The sequence below is a fragment of the Petaurus breviceps genome, unplaced genomic scaffold (assembly GCF_028583685.1).
Source record: "Petaurus breviceps papuanus isolate PSGF00001 unplaced genomic scaffold, PetGlider_PUasm1.0 189, whole genome shotgun sequence".
Classification (NCBI taxonomy): domain Eukaryota; kingdom Metazoa; phylum Chordata; class Mammalia; order Diprotodontia; family Petauridae; genus Petaurus; species Petaurus breviceps.
In genome coordinates, this window is record NW_027185809.1 from 232,794 (window position 1) to 250,421 (window position 17,628).

General features: G+C 39.3%; 1 protein-coding gene across 1 annotated transcript in view; it reads left to right on the top strand.

Annotated features, from left to right (window-relative positions):
- TBPL2 (TATA-box binding protein like 2) overlaps positions 1-17,628 on the top strand; it is a 47,141-nt gene that overhangs the window by 3,685 nt on the left and 25,828 nt on the right. The window contains exon 3 of the mRNA XM_069091759.1: positions 209-296. Coding sequence (XP_068947860.1) covers positions 209-296 — 88 coding nt within the window. The remainder of the gene's footprint in view (positions 1-208; positions 297-17,628) is intronic.

Genomic DNA, 17,628 nt, shown 5'->3' on the forward strand with positions numbered 1-17,628 from the left:
ACTGGTCTTCATGACTCCAGACCCAGTATTCTATCTACTACACCAACTTAAGTACTAAGTACTTTTATGAAAGAAATAACTAAATGTTTATGACTTGTCACAAAGACTAATCTTGAAGTTAGCTTATAAAACTATTTAAAAATAATCTTGTACCTTTTTGCTTTATTGCTATTTTTACCTTGACAGTTACTATGTTTTATTTTTCTAGGAATATTGTGTCTACTGTAAACCTGGCTTGTAAATTAGATTTGAAGAAAATAGCTTTGCAGGCTAAAAATGCAGAATACAACCCAAAGGTAAGAATTTTCAGTATCCTTAATGTTAGAAACACAAACATAATTGATACCAAAAGTTGGGTATCAAAAGAAGTTTGAGGAGAAGTTCAGAAGAATTGAACACCCCTGGCCAGAAGTGGATTCCACCCTTCTTTAAGAAGGTGGAGTCCTGAATACAAAAATGAGAAGAGCTTTATTCTGTTAGCACAGAAACCTCCTTTCAGAAGATGGATTGGTCCATTCCCTTCAGGGTTTCAATTTTCCCCATATGCTCATTACATATTACTCTTAAGCATGACCACCCCTCTCCCTCTCCCATAGTCCTTATCCTGGTCTGAAGGTCTCTCAAGGCCTTTGTCTGCCTTCTGATTGGTCAGGTCCACCTGCTGTCTAACTCCCTTTATCTTCAGTAATGTCTAGCAATTCTATGGAAATGGAACTCTTTACTATCTCTCACACTTAACAAATGCTAAGGGAATCTCATGTGTTTTGTCTTTCTGCCTAGGACTGTATCACCAATCATCTTGTTTGTTTGTTTGTTTGTTTGTTTTTAAAGCAATCGGGGTTAAGTAACTTGCTCAAGGTTACATGGCCAGTTATTTCTAGGTGTGGTGCTAAGGTCTTGTTTGTTTTTGAAAAAAAGGAATTAAGTCAATAAAAAGTTTTGGAGAAACTTTTTTTTTTTTGGAGATGGATTGTTGTTTATAAGTCTTTCTTGATATATTTAATGAGATGAGTGATTCTTAAAGTTCACATTTTCTAGTTGTTAAAACTAAATATTTGTGAATGTGTGATGGAGTACTGACTTTCTTAAAATTACTCAATTTAGTATCATTCCTGGAAATAGAAATGAATATAATCACAGAATTGAAGAGCAAGAATAGACTTCAAAGATTAGCTAGTCTAAGCTACTTAACCTTTCAGATTGGGAGATGGGAGGGGAGATGCTCTATGATATCTAGTTAACTCTCATAATTCCCAAATTTTAGAGGGTCTTTTGGAGGAGTTAATTTCTAGAAATATAAAATTTTGAAACTCTTCAACCTACCAGTTCACATTTTAACTTTAAAATTATAGCTTTTTTGGGTTCTGCCAAAACCTCATTCTTCATGATCCATAGTCATTGTTTATTGAAGATTTTTCAGTAGATGACAATGGCAGCGTAAATACAAATACCAAAGCTCATAGTTTTAAGTTGATTCTAGTCTTAATAGGAAAATGTCTTTTTGATCTTTCTGGTAGAACTTGATTGATTTCTATCCAAAAACAGCTTAGTCTACCAGTTAGTAAATCATAAATGAATGTTCAGAATGAAAAAAAAATCTAAATTTTCAATACAGGGAGGCCAGATGTTATCCCTAAGAGTCTGGTCATGTTAGGATTCTGTCAGCATTTTAATAAAGTCCTACTTTTCCCCATCTCCAATTTAATACTGTCCTCAAATGTTTTACCATTTGTATCCCTGACCTTATCTCAAGAATCGCACACCTAGACTTCAGGGTCAGGACCACAAGGGAACATTTGGGAACATTGCCCAGTGAGGATACCTGGACCCCAGTTAAAAACCACTGCTTTGGGGCAGCTAAGTGGCACAGTGAGTAAAGCGTCGGCCTGGGAGTCAGAAGGATGCTAGTTCTGTTCAGGCCTTAGACACAACACCCACACAAAAAAACTAGTTGTGTAACCTTGGGCAAGTTACTTAACTCCAATTGCCCTCTAAAAGGCAAACAAAAACCAACAAAAAACAAAAACAAAACCCCCTGCTTCTATGTCCCACTTCAGTAACTAAGAGTATTGAAAAAACACTTAGCCACAGTCTGATTAAAGACGCTATGTGTACTTGGCAACTTCAGATTGCTTCTTGGGAAACTAAAATGGTGAAGAGGAGTGGGGAGGATAAAAGGGGCATATTTCTCACAAGTTTCAGAGTTTCTATATCTTCTACAGGTATCTAGTCAACCAGCAATGATATAGCAACCAGATAAAACTATTGCTGAGTGAAATTCGTGGAGAGAATCACTGTGAGGCATAGTATACTAAATGTGGTAAATAATAGTCCCACTCTACACTGTCCTAGGCAGACCTTTTGCGGGCAGAGGGGGAAGTACTGTCATCTATTCTGTGTACCACATTTTATGAGGACATTAATAAGTTGGAAAGGGTCTGGGATGTTGAGGGTTCTCAAGTCTATGTCATACAGAATTCAGCCAAGATGGTTGCGTGAATGGAGACAGGCTGCCCAATATACCAACTCCTAATCTGGAAAAAGACTGAAATTCACATTAGACTAATTAATGGTTAAGAAATCCAGTAAGAAACTATAATAAGTTACTTCAACCCAAGAACTGCACAGTAAGTTGGCTAGCACAAGCAGTAGGAAAGAAGGCTGCCTACCAAACTCGAGGTAGCTTGGGTAAACAAGCCTATAGCCTCTCAGCACAACCAAAGAGGGCCAGAGAAACAGGGAGCCTTCAAGGCTCTCTATTCAGAGGCAATAAGAGCCTAAGGGCTTTTCCAAGAAAGCCTGGAGATGTCGGACACATGCAGTGGGGAGCATCTTAGAGGCAATGAAGGGCTCAAGATTTTTAGAACTTTGTCCTGAGAGATGACAGTACTCCAAACCTCAGAGGTCCACAGGGGCTTAACTGCTTCCCAGAAGTCAATGCAGAAATCCAGGAGGGAGACTCGGGGCAAAACAAAGCAAAATTAACCAATGCCATTGGAAAGTGCAGCCAGGTCAGAGCCTGTCCCTAGCAAAAAACCCCAACTGAAGAACTGAAGCTGGAGAGATGAGTAAACCAGAAAAGAACTCAACCAGCATTAAAAATTGTTGCCAATCTGGAGAGAAACTGTAACTACAAAGAGAATTAAAAGAAAAAATGGATTTTCTACAAGAATTATATTGATTGTGAAAAGGAATGAAGTATTCGTTTTAAAATGATATCAAAGTTCTAAGAATTGGTAGGTGAATAAAGAGAGAAGAAAATGGATATTTTACTCCAGAAATGGTTTCCCTTAAAAACTAGAGCAGGCCAGATTGAAATAAATGACTGAGATAAGGAAAAATTACAACAAAAATCAAAAGATTAACAAGATAAAATATAAGGTATCTGATTTTTTAAAGAAAACCACCTAATTAGAAATCAATGTACTCACTGAAAGCAATGTTGTTTTTTTTTTTTTTAAAGATTATGCTATATAAGGAATGATTGAAAGAACTTGAGATGTTTAGCCTGGAGAAGGGAAGATCCAGAGGGAAATGACAATCTCCTTTAAGTATTTAAAGAACTTGTGTGTAAGAAGAATTTGATTTATTCAGCTTAACTTTAGAAAACAGAACTAGGAAGAGGAAATGGGTAGAAGTCACAGTGAGGTATACTTACATTTGATATAAGGAAAAGCTTCCTAAACATTATAACTGTCCAAGAAAGTAATAGGCTGCCTTGAGAAGTAGTGGATTCCCCTTCAATAGGTGGTTTTAAGTGAAGCCTACATGGCTACTTATCAGGGATGTTATAGGTGACCGTGATGAATAGTAGATATAGGCTAGATACAATGGCCTTTGAGCTCTCTTCCAATATTGAGATTCTATGGTTCTTTGCCTATCTCTATACTTTTTATGTGCTTTATAACTATTTCTGAAGCTCTTTTAGTACAACATACTTACATTCAACCCTGCTTGACTTCATTCTTTGCTTCATGTTGTATCTTAAGCTTTAGCAAATGATTTTTGCAAATGAGTTTTTATAGGAGCATGAAGAGCTGGAAAAGGAAGCATAAATTGATCAGCCTAAAGTCATCATTACTATTGACTTCAAAAACTGGTTAAGCATTTACTATGTGTAGAACAATTGTTCTAGTTATATAAAGTTATAAACAAAAAACATAAACCAAGTTTTCCGTGCTAAGGGAAAGTCACGAACATGGCTGTAGCACAGGAGATAGTATAAGCTCATAGGAGAGGGATGGCTTTGCTACACAAATGTTAGGAAGAAGAAAATACTTTCACCAAGGAGACTGTCATGGAAAGCATACCAAGGAGGTGGTTGTGGTTTATCCTTCATCCTCCAAGAGGACCATGACATCAGGAAGATGGTACCATGACTGGCAAGTGACTTGGATTTAGGTGAGGGAGGCCTGTGCCAGGTCACCAGCTTCACTCTCTTCTCCAGAGCCATCAGTGGCCAGATATAGATCAGGGTGACTGGAGATGACTTAGTCCTAAGGAGGTAGTATGTCAGTGGACTACTGACAGGGCTGTTGGGAGAACCGATTCCAGGCATGGGAAATGTCATGACCAAGGGCACAGATGGGAGAAGGCAAAACTATTCATTCAAAAGTTATGCCTCCTGAACTATTTGTATATCAGCAATATTATCATAATATGTCCAGGGTAACAATACATCATTATTACTGACTAGCCCTATAGTAGGTTGACTGCTAGGATAAACTAAGGAGGAGAAGGCTAGGAATTCCTGCTTTCTGGTCCTTACCTTTGTGCAGGTTGGGTTGCTATCTTCTAGTCACTCCTTCTGTCCTACCCTCTGGATGTGGTTTTTCTCTCTAATTTGGCTCTAACCCCTTGTAGAGGAGATACGGTGGGAAAATATAATGACCTGGGTGTTGCCTCCCGCTCCAGTGCCACCTTACTTCACAACTCTTGTTCCACCACCCCAACTCTTCCCAATAAAATTGTTGACAAATTTGCCCAGAAGTGATCTGAGCTCTGGTCTGGGAAAGTACAAGAATGTGAATTAAAAATTCTTTATTCACAATGCACCCCCATGCCAAGAAATGTTTCCTCCAGCAGTTACAAGAAACTTTCTAGCTAACTTTGAATACTTATCCTCAAGTACTTCCTGTTTCATATGAGTAATGAAATACATAGATCAGCAATAGTTACATTTATCTTAGAGAACCCCATTTAAAACAACAACAAAACAAACTATTGGGAAATGGAAACTGAGGAACAAAAAGATTGAGGGGGGGGAATGGGTGGACCATGGAATGAGAGAGGAGAGAATATCTGTCACTAGTCCTGTTTTCTGTAGCATGGCTTATTCCATCAATTCTGAAATTCTTTTCCTGCCATCACAGTATCTTGTTTTATCCTTCACCAGTCACTAGTGCAGGGTTAGCTCTTTCTCTTCCTCAAAGTTTGTTCCTCTCTTCCGGAATTCCCATATCAAGGAGAAAATATTACAAGCAGCCAGGAAGAAACACTTTGAACATTGTCGAAACAATCAGTATAACACAGGATCTGGCAGCTTCTACACTGAGGGCTTGGAATATGAAGCTCCAGAAGTCAAAGGAGTTGTGATTAAAACCAGCAAAATTTCATGTTTCAGGGAAAAATGTGGTCATTCAGTGGAATAGAGGACTTGCAAGCATTTTTGATGAAAAAACCAGAGTTGGATAGAAAATTTGACATTCAGATACAAGAAGCAAGAGAAGCATGAGAAGGTAAACAGGGAAAAGAAATCTAAAGGAACTCATCAAATTTGAACTATTTACATTCCTACGCAGAAAAACGATAATTTTAACTTATGGAACTTTTCTCAGTATGAATAATTGAAGGGAATAGAAATGTGTGTGTGTGTGTGTGTATATATATGTATATATGCATACATATATATGTCTATATATATGGGTGTATGAATACATATATGAATGTGTGTGTATATATGCGTACATAGATAGAGGGCACAGGACCAATTTAACAGGAAGGGATGATATTTAAAAGGTGAAATTAAGAGGTGAGAGAGGAATATAATGAGAGGAGATAGGGAGAGATAGATTGGGGTAAACTACCTCATATAGAAGAGGGGAGGGGAAGAACAGGAAGTCAAAAGGGAATGGATCAACCTTATTCTCATTGAATTTGGCTTAGGGAGGGAAGGACATACACACTAAATACGGTATCTCACTCTGCAGGAGAGTAGGGGGTAAGGGGATGAGAGGGGGGATGATGGAAGGGAGGGCAGGCTGGGGGGGAGGGAAGTTGGAAGTATTCAGTTTTGAAAAGGGATGGGATCAAAGTAGAGAATAGAACAAGTGGGAGGTGGGACAGGAGGGAAGGAAATAGAGTCAGTCTTTTACAATATATCTACTATGGAAATGTTTTGCATTAGCTACACATGTACAACCTATACTGATCTGCTTACCTTCCCAGTAAGGGTGGGTGACAAGGAAGGAAGGGAATGAATCTGGAATTCTAAGTTTTAAAATCAAATGTTAAATAAATACACACACACACACACACACACACACACACACACACACACACACACACCCTTTGCTTCTCTCTCAGCATGCTTGCACCTATCTATAATGTTTCCCCAAGGACACGCCCACTCTCATGTCCCCCCAGAGGCCCCAGCTTCCTGTTCCCATTTGCCTCTAGCTCCACAGTCTCCAGTTTTGTGCCTTTCTTTAGGCTTCTACCCCTCCCCGTCTGTTGTTGTTCAGTCCTTCCTACTCTTCATGACCCTTTTAGGGTTTTCTTGGCACTAGGCTAGCAAGTTAAGTCTCCTAAAGGGGAAAATACTTAGTATTCTAGGTATGGCTGTAAGGGGTTGTGACTTCTAATGCTTCCCAAGTCACCATCTGGTATTTTTCCCAGTATCAATCAGTTGACACAAATTAGCTTTTATGGAAAAAGGGTTTTTAGGGAGAAGGTATGACCAGAAGGATAGTTAGAAAATTATCGCTCCAACCCTTAAACACACACATACACACACAGAATCACTGGGGAGAATGAGTGCAAGCTACCTTAACAAAGGTAGTGACATAAATCTAGGGAAGCCAAGGGGGTACCATGTGTATTTTGCTTCTGGGAGTTCTTTTCTCCCTCAGTATAATCCTTACCCAGTTGACTTCAGTGTGAGATGTTGGACATGAATGAGTCACTCCCTTTTCCCAGTTAGTCTAGCTCCTTGCAGGGCAAAGTTGCCGTAGGTGATAGGTTACTTGGTCTGGTCACTCAGTTGTGGTACTAGGTTCTCACTGGATTTGGCTGCTATTTCTACCAGTTTTAGGTAGGAGCGATGAATCTGATGGCTCTTCCGTTCTCACTGGTTACCTGGGCATTCTACTCTCATAATACTTCCTCATCTAACACCAGGAAAGGATAAATATGAAAGAAGTAGACAATGGTGGTCAAGTTGGGGATCGGGCAGCCATTGCTCCTTCCCTTGTCTTCCTGGTTTAAGTGGCTGTTGTGGAAATGAGGTTATCTCAAGCTCTAGCCCCAGTTGCTGTAACTAACAAAATATTTTGTGCCATGATACATTTTATCAGATGACCATGCTTATTTTATTGCTATAGAATCAATAAAATCAAAGGTGAAAATAGGTATTTACAATTCTTTTTTTTAATTAAATTATTTATTTTTAGTTTTCAACATTCACTTTCCATAAGTTTTACATTTTTCTCCCTCCCTCCCCAAGACAGCTTGCAATCTGATATGGATTCTACACATACATTCCTATTACACATTAGTTATGTTGCATAGAAGAATTATAACGAGTGGGGGAAAAAACATGAAAAAGAAAAAAAAAAAACAGAGAATTGTCTGCTTCACTCTGCATTATGACTCCATAGTTCTCTCTCTGGATGTGGCTGGCATTTTCCATTGTTTGTCCTTTGGAGTTGTTTTAGGTCTTTGCATTGCTGAGAAGGGCTAAATCAGTTCTTGCACACTGTGGCTGTTACTGTGTACAGTGTTCTCCTGGTTCTGCTCCCCTCACTCAGCATCAGCTCATAGAAGTCTTTCCAGGTTTTTCTGAAGTCCGCCTGTTTATCAGTTCTTATAACACAATAGTATTCTATTACATTTATATACCACAACTTGTTCAGCCATTCTCCAATTGATGGGCATCCCTTGATTTCCAGTTCTCAACCACCACAAAAAGAGCTGCTATAAATATGTATGTACATGAGGGTCCTTTATCCATTTTTTGTGATCTCTTTGGGATACAGTCCTAGAAATGGTATTACTGGCTTAAAGGGTAGGCATATTTTTATAGTGTTTTGGGTATAGTTCCAAGTTGCTCTCCAGAATGGTTGGATCAGCTCACAGTTCCACCAACAATGAATCAGCGTTTCCGACTTTCCCACATCTCCAACATTCATCATTTTCCTGGTTTGCCATGTTAGCCAATTTGATAGGTGTGATATGTTACCTCAGAGTTGTTTTGATTTGCATCTATTTAATCAATAGCGATTTAGAACATTTTTTCATATGACTATAGAGAGCTTTAATTTCTTCCTCTGCAAATTGCCTGTTTATATCCTTTGACCATTTATCAATTGGGAATGACTTGTATTCTTGGGTATTTCCAATTCTTAGATGCTTCTATTGATCAAATGTTTAAACTACATGTGAACAACCTAGTTAAGATATTTTTTAGTTAATAAGTATTTATGTTATCTCCATCCTATATCCCCCATCCCATTGAAAGTAGGAGAAAGAAAATAAAACCTTTGTAAATGTGCAAAATATATGCATAATCAAGAAAAATTAATTCCTACAATGGCCACATCCAAAACTATATGTCTCATTTTGCATCTTGAGTCCATCCCTTTATCAGGAGTTTATAAACATACTTTATCATTGGCATTTTGGAATCATGGATGGTCCTTACATTGATCACAGTTCTTAAGTTTTTAAAAGTTATTTGTCTCTGCAATGTTATTGCACAAATTATTCTCCTGGTATTTTACCCTGTATCATTTCATCCATGCATTCCCAGTTTATCCTGAAGCCATCTCTTCCATCAGTAGTATTCCATTACAGTCATATAACATAATTTATTAAGCAGGGGTCTAAATTGAATTTAATTATTTTTAATATTTAATTTAAATATTAAATATTTAATAAATTTAATAAATAACAAATATTTAAATTAAAATGCCCCAAATGCTAGGCACACTACAAAAAGAGCTGTTGCAAACATTTTTATACATATGGGTCCTTTTCCTCTTTCTTTTCTATCAAAGAATATGCACTATTTCATAATTATTTGGGTGTAGTTCCAAATTACTTTCCAGAATGGCTAGACCAGTTCAAGCTCTATCCACAGTTTGTAATTGTACCTGTTTTCCCATAACCCCTAAGCATTTGTCTATTTCTGATTTTGTCTCTTTTATTAATCTGATGTGTACAAAGTAGAATCTTAAGGTAGCTTTAATTTTTGTTACTAAGTTACTTATAGCCTAGATTTGTTCCTTTGTAAACTGCCTGAAACAATTTAATTAGGGAGTGAGGAACCTGCAGCCTTTAGGCCACATGTGGCCTTCTAGGTCCTTGGGTGCAGCCTCTTGACTGAGTCCAAGTTTTATAGAACAATTCCTTTTATTAAGGGGATATTAAGTTTGAATTCAGTCAAAGGGCCACACTTGAGGACCTAAAGGGCCACATGTGTTCTTGAGGCCACAGGTTCTACACCTCTGATTTAATTAAACAACTTTGGAAGGAATGAAGTACTTTTGTGGAAAGGAATACAATGTGGTTTCTCAGAGACTATTTACTAGAGTAGTTGAAGTCTTAGGCCTCAGAATTACCTCATAGAAAATGACCTCACCCTCACTCACTCACCCTTTCCCCTGTAGGAATTACCTCATAGAAATTACTTCATCCTTGGTTCACCCACTATCAACTCACCTGCCATATAAGGGAAAAGTAACCACAAGAGCCAATCAAAGTCAAATGCTTTGCATAGGGGGATATGTTGTGAGGGGTGGGTAATCCTTGTCTATTTAACCTGGCTTCTGCTTCTGTGGGGTGGCCTCCTCTCTCTTGGTGCTGTCCCAGAGACTGGACCGCCTGCTTCTCGTGAGATTCTAATAAAATTTTCTGCCTTCACTTTGAGAGGTCTCCGAGTAGTCATTTTGGGTCAGGGTCTCCGTACCCCACACACTTTTATGATAAAAACTTTAGAAATGAGTAAAAGAATTACACATCTTTGGACCTATGTATTTCAGAGAAGGAGATTCTAGCAATTGCTTGAAGAGTTGAGCTTTGAGAACATTTAAGGAGTCAATCCCTTGGACATATAACCAGCATGTAGTGGCATGGGAGGAAATGGGGAAGTGAGTCCAGAGGAAGCATCATGCAATTTCCTCCTCCTTCCTCTAACAGCTATGTCATTGAGAAGACTAGACAAGTATCAATGCATCTAGCCAGGAGCTAAAAGAAGGCAAACTAGATCAACAAAAACATCTGCTTCAGAGAGTGTGACCTTTTCAGGGTGGAGAGAGAAGGACATCTTCAGAACTCTATAATAGCATCAAACCATCAAAGCTAGCAGGAATCTGCATCCTTCTAAGGGGAATTTCACTGGGATCCCCAAAGGAAAAAGGACTTCCAGAAATCAGGAACTGTGAATTGCCCCTTTGCCACAGATGTTCCTTAAGTTGGAACCCATTTTCCCCTTCCTTCTGTACTTGGGGGGAAATCCATTGCAGACTTTTACGATGATGTTTTTATATCAACCATTCTTTTTTTTTTTTTTGTAAATAAAATTTTATTTTTCCACATGATTTTGAGTTCCAAATTTTTCTCTCTTCCCTGACCCCTCCCTAAGACTGCATATCTGACATATCTGATATAAGTTATACATGTGCAGTCACATTAAACACATTTATAGATTAGTCATGTTGTGAAGAAGAAACACAACAAAAGTGAAAAAGCACCAAAAAACAAACAAAAAAGTAAAATAGTATGCTTTGATCTTCATTCAGACTCTGTAGTTCTTTCTCTGGTTGTGGATAGCATTTCCCATCATGAGTCTTTCAGAATTATCTTGAATCATTGTATTGCTGAGATCATAGTTGATCATTACACAGTGTTGCTGTTAACTGTGTACCTGTTCTTATTCTGTTCTCTTCACTCAGCATCAGTTTGTCTAAGTCTTCGAGGCTTTTCTGAAGTCAGACTGCTCATCATTTCTTTTTTTTTAATGCTTTATTAACTTCTGATTTACATCATTCGTTTCTGCCAGATTTTGAGTTACAAATTTTCTCCCCGTTTTTCCCCTACCCACTGCCCCAAAATAGCAGTCCCACAGGATATCCCCTCCTCCAATCTGCTCTCTCCCATATTTTCTCCCATATCCCTTTCGACTTTTCCAGTGGATCTCTATGCCTCAGTGCCCGTATATCTTATTTCCCAATTACATGTAAGATGGTATTAATAATAGTATATATATATTATGTATATAAAACATATATATATACACACATACACACATATATATACATATATATATTTGAATATTTAATTTTAAAACTTTCAATTCCATATTCATTCCCTTCCTTTCTTGTCACCCACCCTTACTGGGAAGGTAAGCAGTTCAGTATAGGTTGTACATGTGTGGCTAATGCAAAGCAATAACATAGTAGATATGTTGTAAAAGATTGACTATATTTCCCTCTCTCCTATCCCACCTCCCACTTGTTCTATTCTCTACTTTGATCCCATCCCTTTTCAAAAGTGGGTGCTTCCAACTTTCCCCCCCAGCCTGCCCTCCCTTCTATCATCCCCCCCTCTCATCCCCTTCCCCCCCTATTCTCCTGGAGGGTGAGATACCCTATTTAGTGTGTATTTCACTTACTCCTCAAGCCAAATTCAATGGGAATAAGGTTGACCCATTCCCTTTTGCCTTCCTATTCTTCCCCTCCATTGTAACCGTTTTCCCTTGCCTCTTCTGTATGAGATAGTTTACCCCAATATGTCTCTTCCCATCTCCTCTCATTATATTCCTCTCTCACCTCTTAATTTCACCTTTTAAGTATCATTCCTTCCTATTAGATTGGTCTTGTGCCCTCTATCTATGTATACCTGTAAACATATATACACACATTCACATATGTATTCATATGCCCATATACCCTCATATATAGACAAATATATATATTTCTAATATCTTCAACTACTGAGAAAAGTTTCATAAGTTACAATTATTGTTTTTCCATGTAGTAATGTTAATAGTTCAATTTTGATAAGTTCCTTATGATTTCTTTTCCCTGTTTACCTTCTCATGCTTCTCTTGCTTCTTGTATCTGAATGTCAAGTTTTCTATTCAACTCTGGTTTTTTCAGCAAGAATGCTTGAAAGTACTCTATTCCACTGAATTACCATATTTTCCCCTGAAACATGATACTCAGTTTTGCTGGGTAGGTGACTCTTGGTTTTAATCCCAGATCCTTTGACCTCCAGAATATCATATTCCAAGCCCTTCAATCCCTCAGTGTAAAAGATGACAGATCCTGGGTTATCTTGATTGTGTTTCCACAATATTCAAATTGTTTCTTCCTGGCTGCTTGTAATATTCTCTCCTTAATCTGGGAATTCCGGAACCTGGCTATAATATTCCTAGTTTTCTTTTTGGGATATTTTTCAGGAGGTGATCAGTGGATTCTTTCAACCTCTATTTTGCCCTCTGGTACTAAAACATCAGGGCAGTTTTCTTTGAGAACTTCCTGGAGGATGATTTCTAGGTTCTTACTTTGGTCATGGCTTTCAGGTAGTCCAATAATTTTTAAATGATCTCTCTTGGATCTATTTTCCAGGTCAGTGGTTTTTTCCCATGAGATATTTCACATTGCCTTCTATTCTTTCATTTGTTTGGATCTGTTTAACAGCATCTTGATTTCTCGTAAAGTCATTAGCTTCCATTTGCTCCAGTCTAATTCTGAAGCAATGATTCTCCTTATTGAGTTTTTGAGATTCTTTTTTCCATCTGGCAAATTCAGCTTTTTAAGGCATTCTTCTCCTCATTGCCTTTTTGAGCCTCCTTTGCCATTTGAGTCAGTCTGTTTTTTAAGGTATTATTTTCCTCAGGCTGTTGACTCTCATTTCATAATTTTCTTGCATTGTTCTCATTTCTCTTCCCAATTTTTCCTCCACTTCTCTTATTTGGTTTTCAAAATCTTTCTTAAGGTCCTCTATGGTCTGTAACCAGCTTGTATTTTCCTTTGAAGTTTTTGGTGCAGGAGTTCTGACTTCACTGATTTCCTCCTGTTCCATGCTTTGCTCCTTCTTGTCCACCAAATAGGAGTGTATTGTTGGAATTTTCTGTCTGCTTTGTTTCCTTTGCCTGCTCATTTTACCAGTCAATTACTTGACTTTTGGGCTTTTTGCCACAGTAGGACTCTGCCACTAGACGGGAGCTTTCGTCCCAAACGCTGGGGTTTTCTCAGCTGCCAGAGGTATTAGATGGGTGCCGTGTCTGAGGTCTCTACACTCTCTGGCAAGCTGGACACACACCCCAGAACCTCCACCCTAGACTGCAATCCAGATCCAAGTAGGTTAAAACAAGAGCAATTACCCCTCAGACTGGTACTTGGTCTCCCTACACTCTGCAGGCCAAGGGCTGAAGCTGCCACGAGGCACTGGATGGCTGTGCCAGAGTCTCAGTGGCTTTTCGCCCCGGGGGTGAGAAGCCATGCACTCCCACTTACTGGTCCCAAAGTCCAGACTATACTGACCTCTCACTTTGTCCTTTGTGCCTATGTGTTGATAAATCTGGAAATGGCCACAGCTGCTGCTGATCTGGAGTCCCTCTGGCTGGAGGCTGGTCAGGCCCAACGTGGGGCTAAAGCCTTGGCGGCGTGGGGCTGGGCTAGGCTCCCAGAGCTCTGTGCTGGATTCCTGCCAGCCTGCTAGGCTGTCCTCAGTGGGCGGTTAGCTTCTCTGTGTCATTTTGTGGGTTCTGAAGCTCCAAAGTTTGTTTAGAGTCCCTTTTTTACATGGATTGGGGAGGGTGGAAGCTGGAGCTGCGTGAAGGTCGTGTTTCTATTCTGCCATCTTCTATATCAACCATTCTTAACATCTCAGTATATACCTTTTGCTAAAGCCTAATTAAATCTGGCTGGCTGGTAATAAAGAACATACCAGATGGGGATTAACAAAAGTAACAAAATCAGAAATGGGCAAATGCTAAGGCGTTATGGGAAAACAGGTACAATTATGTACTGTGGGTAGAACTTGAACTGGTCTGGCCATTCTGGAAAGTAATTTGGAACTACACCCAAATAATTATGAAATTGTGTATTCCCTTTGATAGAAAAGAAAGAAGAAAAGGACCCATATGTATAAAAATGTTTGCAACAGCTCTTTTTGTGGTATCAAATAAGAGGGTGCCTAGCAATTGGGGTACCCAATTAGAAGTCTACCCACTACAATCCTAAGAGAAGAGATAGCTGCCCTCTGGGGCTCTGGCCTACCAGTCCAAATGGGAGTTGGAAGTATCCCTAGAAGGGGAGTGTTACATTTGCCTTCTCACTCTTAGGAAGGAGAAAACCCTAAGGGCAAGGGAGCTTTGTATACTGAACTCAGTTCTGGTTCTGTCTTCTGAGTCATCAGTCTTCCTAGCTCCTTAGCCAATGAGAAGACTCCTCATTATAAACCAGCATTAGCTCCTCAGTCATTGATGACCAGGGTTAGGTTCCCCCAGCCTCCAGATTAGAAATAGGTAGTAAATGCTGAAAATATTCTCTATGTTGCACAATAAAAGACAAGTCCAAGCATGCTTTAATGCCTGAGCACTCATTGGCCAACCCCTCCATTTTACATACATGTACATGAGCACATATATGTACATATTCTATGTCCCAAAAGGATGTAAGCTCCTTGTAGGTAAGGACTTTTTCATAAGTGTCTTTGTATTCCACAGATTGATTAAGAATCTATTCAAAAGGAGAATTTAAACATCTGGTTCAAAATTAGAAAAATGAGGAATATGGCATAAGTTTAAAGTTTAGGTCCCTAAGCAAAATTTTGCTAGTGAAATGTTTTCTTTTCCCTTGCACTCCAGCCACCAACCTAATGGTTCTCAATATGGCAACAACTCCATGGATGGGTAGTTATACTTGGGCGAAAGGAGACTAACATCTGGAAAGGAGACTACACCTGAAAAAGTTGGTATCTAAGACAAATGACTAATTCCACTGGGACCATAGATGAACATTCAGAGCCAAAAAAAAAAGACTAAATCCTTAGATAACATACCTGCCACTGAAAGGACTGGCCAAGGTTATTAGACATGCATGTTCGATGTATAGGATACCTTCTGGACATTGTGGTTTGTAGCTACAGAGCTGGTAGAATGCATGAACTTAGTGTGATTGCTGGAAACCCAGGTGTCTCTTGAACTCCTGGTCATTACCAGCTCTCAGTTGTTTGGAGTGCTTTTCATTAATGCTACCCCTCCATCACAAGACATTAGATGATAGAGAGACCTCAGTTAATTGGTACTTTCTGCCCTATGTCTAGAATGATATTTCCTATTCCCCTAACAATTGTTTCAGTGTTGCTATCTCCCAAGGCAAAAACCTGTCCCTAATCCCCCCTCACCCTATCCAATTCAACCTTATACTTTGCCAGGCCCTTTCTTCTTCAGACTTCTCTTTCGATGAAGCCCTGTGAAATTTCCATGCTTTCCATCTTGTGCTCATGGAAAATTTACTTTCTCTGGAAGTACCCTATCCTTTGGCCACTCTTCAGAGCTGCTGTTCATTCATGTTCCCTGACATTCTAATTCAGAAGCAGAACAGGTGTAACCCTTGTTTCCCTCTGCCACTTCCAGATTTTTCTTCTTCCACCCTCACTTGCCAGTTTCTCCTTCCTTGAGATTTAGTTCACCTGTCTAGAAACTCTCTTTTCTTTTTCTTTCCCCAATGCCCCAAAATGCAGCAAGTTACATATATTATCACACAGTTATCCTTGTGTTATCCTTAATCCCATATGGATTTTTTTTCAGTTCCCATGAGTGAGGGAGAAATGGAGTTGAGCCATACCCTAGGCTCCGGTGGATAAATCTCTAACACACAAATATAGGAAGCAATAAGGAAATATCTTTGGAGAAGAAAAACCGGTTTGTTTGGGGTTTTTTTCCAGGTACCAGCAATAGGTATAGAATAAGCTCCTTCCTTTTCCAGAAGGAGGGGAAACAGGAAGAAATCATTCAGTAATTTAGAGGGGATATAAACTTTGAGCTAAGCCGTTCAGTTGTCATTAGGAGTCTACTATGTACCAAGCTGATGATACAAAGGTCAAAGGTCCCTGCCCCCAAGAGTTTCACAGGGGAAGTGATATTCAAATGCCTATGTACAAACAAGCTAGAGACATAATAAATTGGAGACAGTTAGCAGAGAGAAGGTCTAGCTGGGCCCCTTTCACAGGTGGGGAAGAGAGCAAAAGTTTCTGTCTTATCCTTACAAAAGTCTTATGCAGCATTCCCACCAGTTCTCAGCTGGATCTCTTTAACAGTGTTGTCCACCATAACTACCCAATATCATTCCAAAGGAAGAGGCCTGGGGGCAGGGTCCCAAGGACCATACCCATTTTGCTGTCCCTCTTTTGCCTGCCTCCTCCATTTGGCAAGATAGATCCCCTTCATTTTTCTCTTTCCCAGAGTTCCCAACTCCAAACGCAAATGTTGCTGTTTCTGTGATCTCTGGCTAAAAATTTGCTGGTTTCCAAAGGTGCTCCTAACAGTCCTTAGTTCTGCTGGCAGCACTCCCTGATGTACAAGGTAGGAGATGAAGAGTTAGACAAACATGCTCCATTCTTAAAAGGAGGGGGGAAAAGCCCCACTTTCCTCTACCTTCTCCTCAAACTCAAAACTCATTATAACTCTTTTTTCCTATCAAGCTACCAAAAATTAAAAAACAGAAGTCAGCCTCTTTACCTACACTGGTTTACCATTCATTTGCTTCCCAACCCCTTGCAACTTGGCTTCTGAGCCTGACTCAACTAAAACTCATTTTTATTTTAAACTATTCATATCAAAGTTACCAAGGATCTTTTAACTTCTAAATGTGATAGGCTGTTTTCTGTCCTCATCTTTCTGAACCTCTCTGTTGCTTTTGATACTGGATACCCCATCCTCCTGGATACATTCTCTCCTGGCTTTTGTGATATTGCCCTCTCCTGGGCCTTTTTCCTGAGTGTTCTTCATTCTCTTTTGCTGGACTTTGTCTTGGATCTACTTCTCTTTGTGTATACTCTCTCCCTTTCTTGATCTTTCTTCCCCATTACCTTGTCATCAGCTCCCATGGCTTCAATATTAACCCTTTTGCAGATGATCCCACAATCTATATATCTCATTCTGATACCTCTTCCCAGATGTTTTACTTGTGTCTCAAACTCCAACGTGTCCAAAGCACAATCCATTTACTTCATACCCTTGCCACCAACCTAAACCTATCCTTCCTCCAACTTCCATATTTCTGTGTAGGGTACCACCATCTCCTCTGTCACTTGGGTTCATAACCTCAAAATAATCCTTAATTCTGGGTTTTAACACAATCAAACCAAAAACCAAGCCAATACAGGGGAATCTTTAAA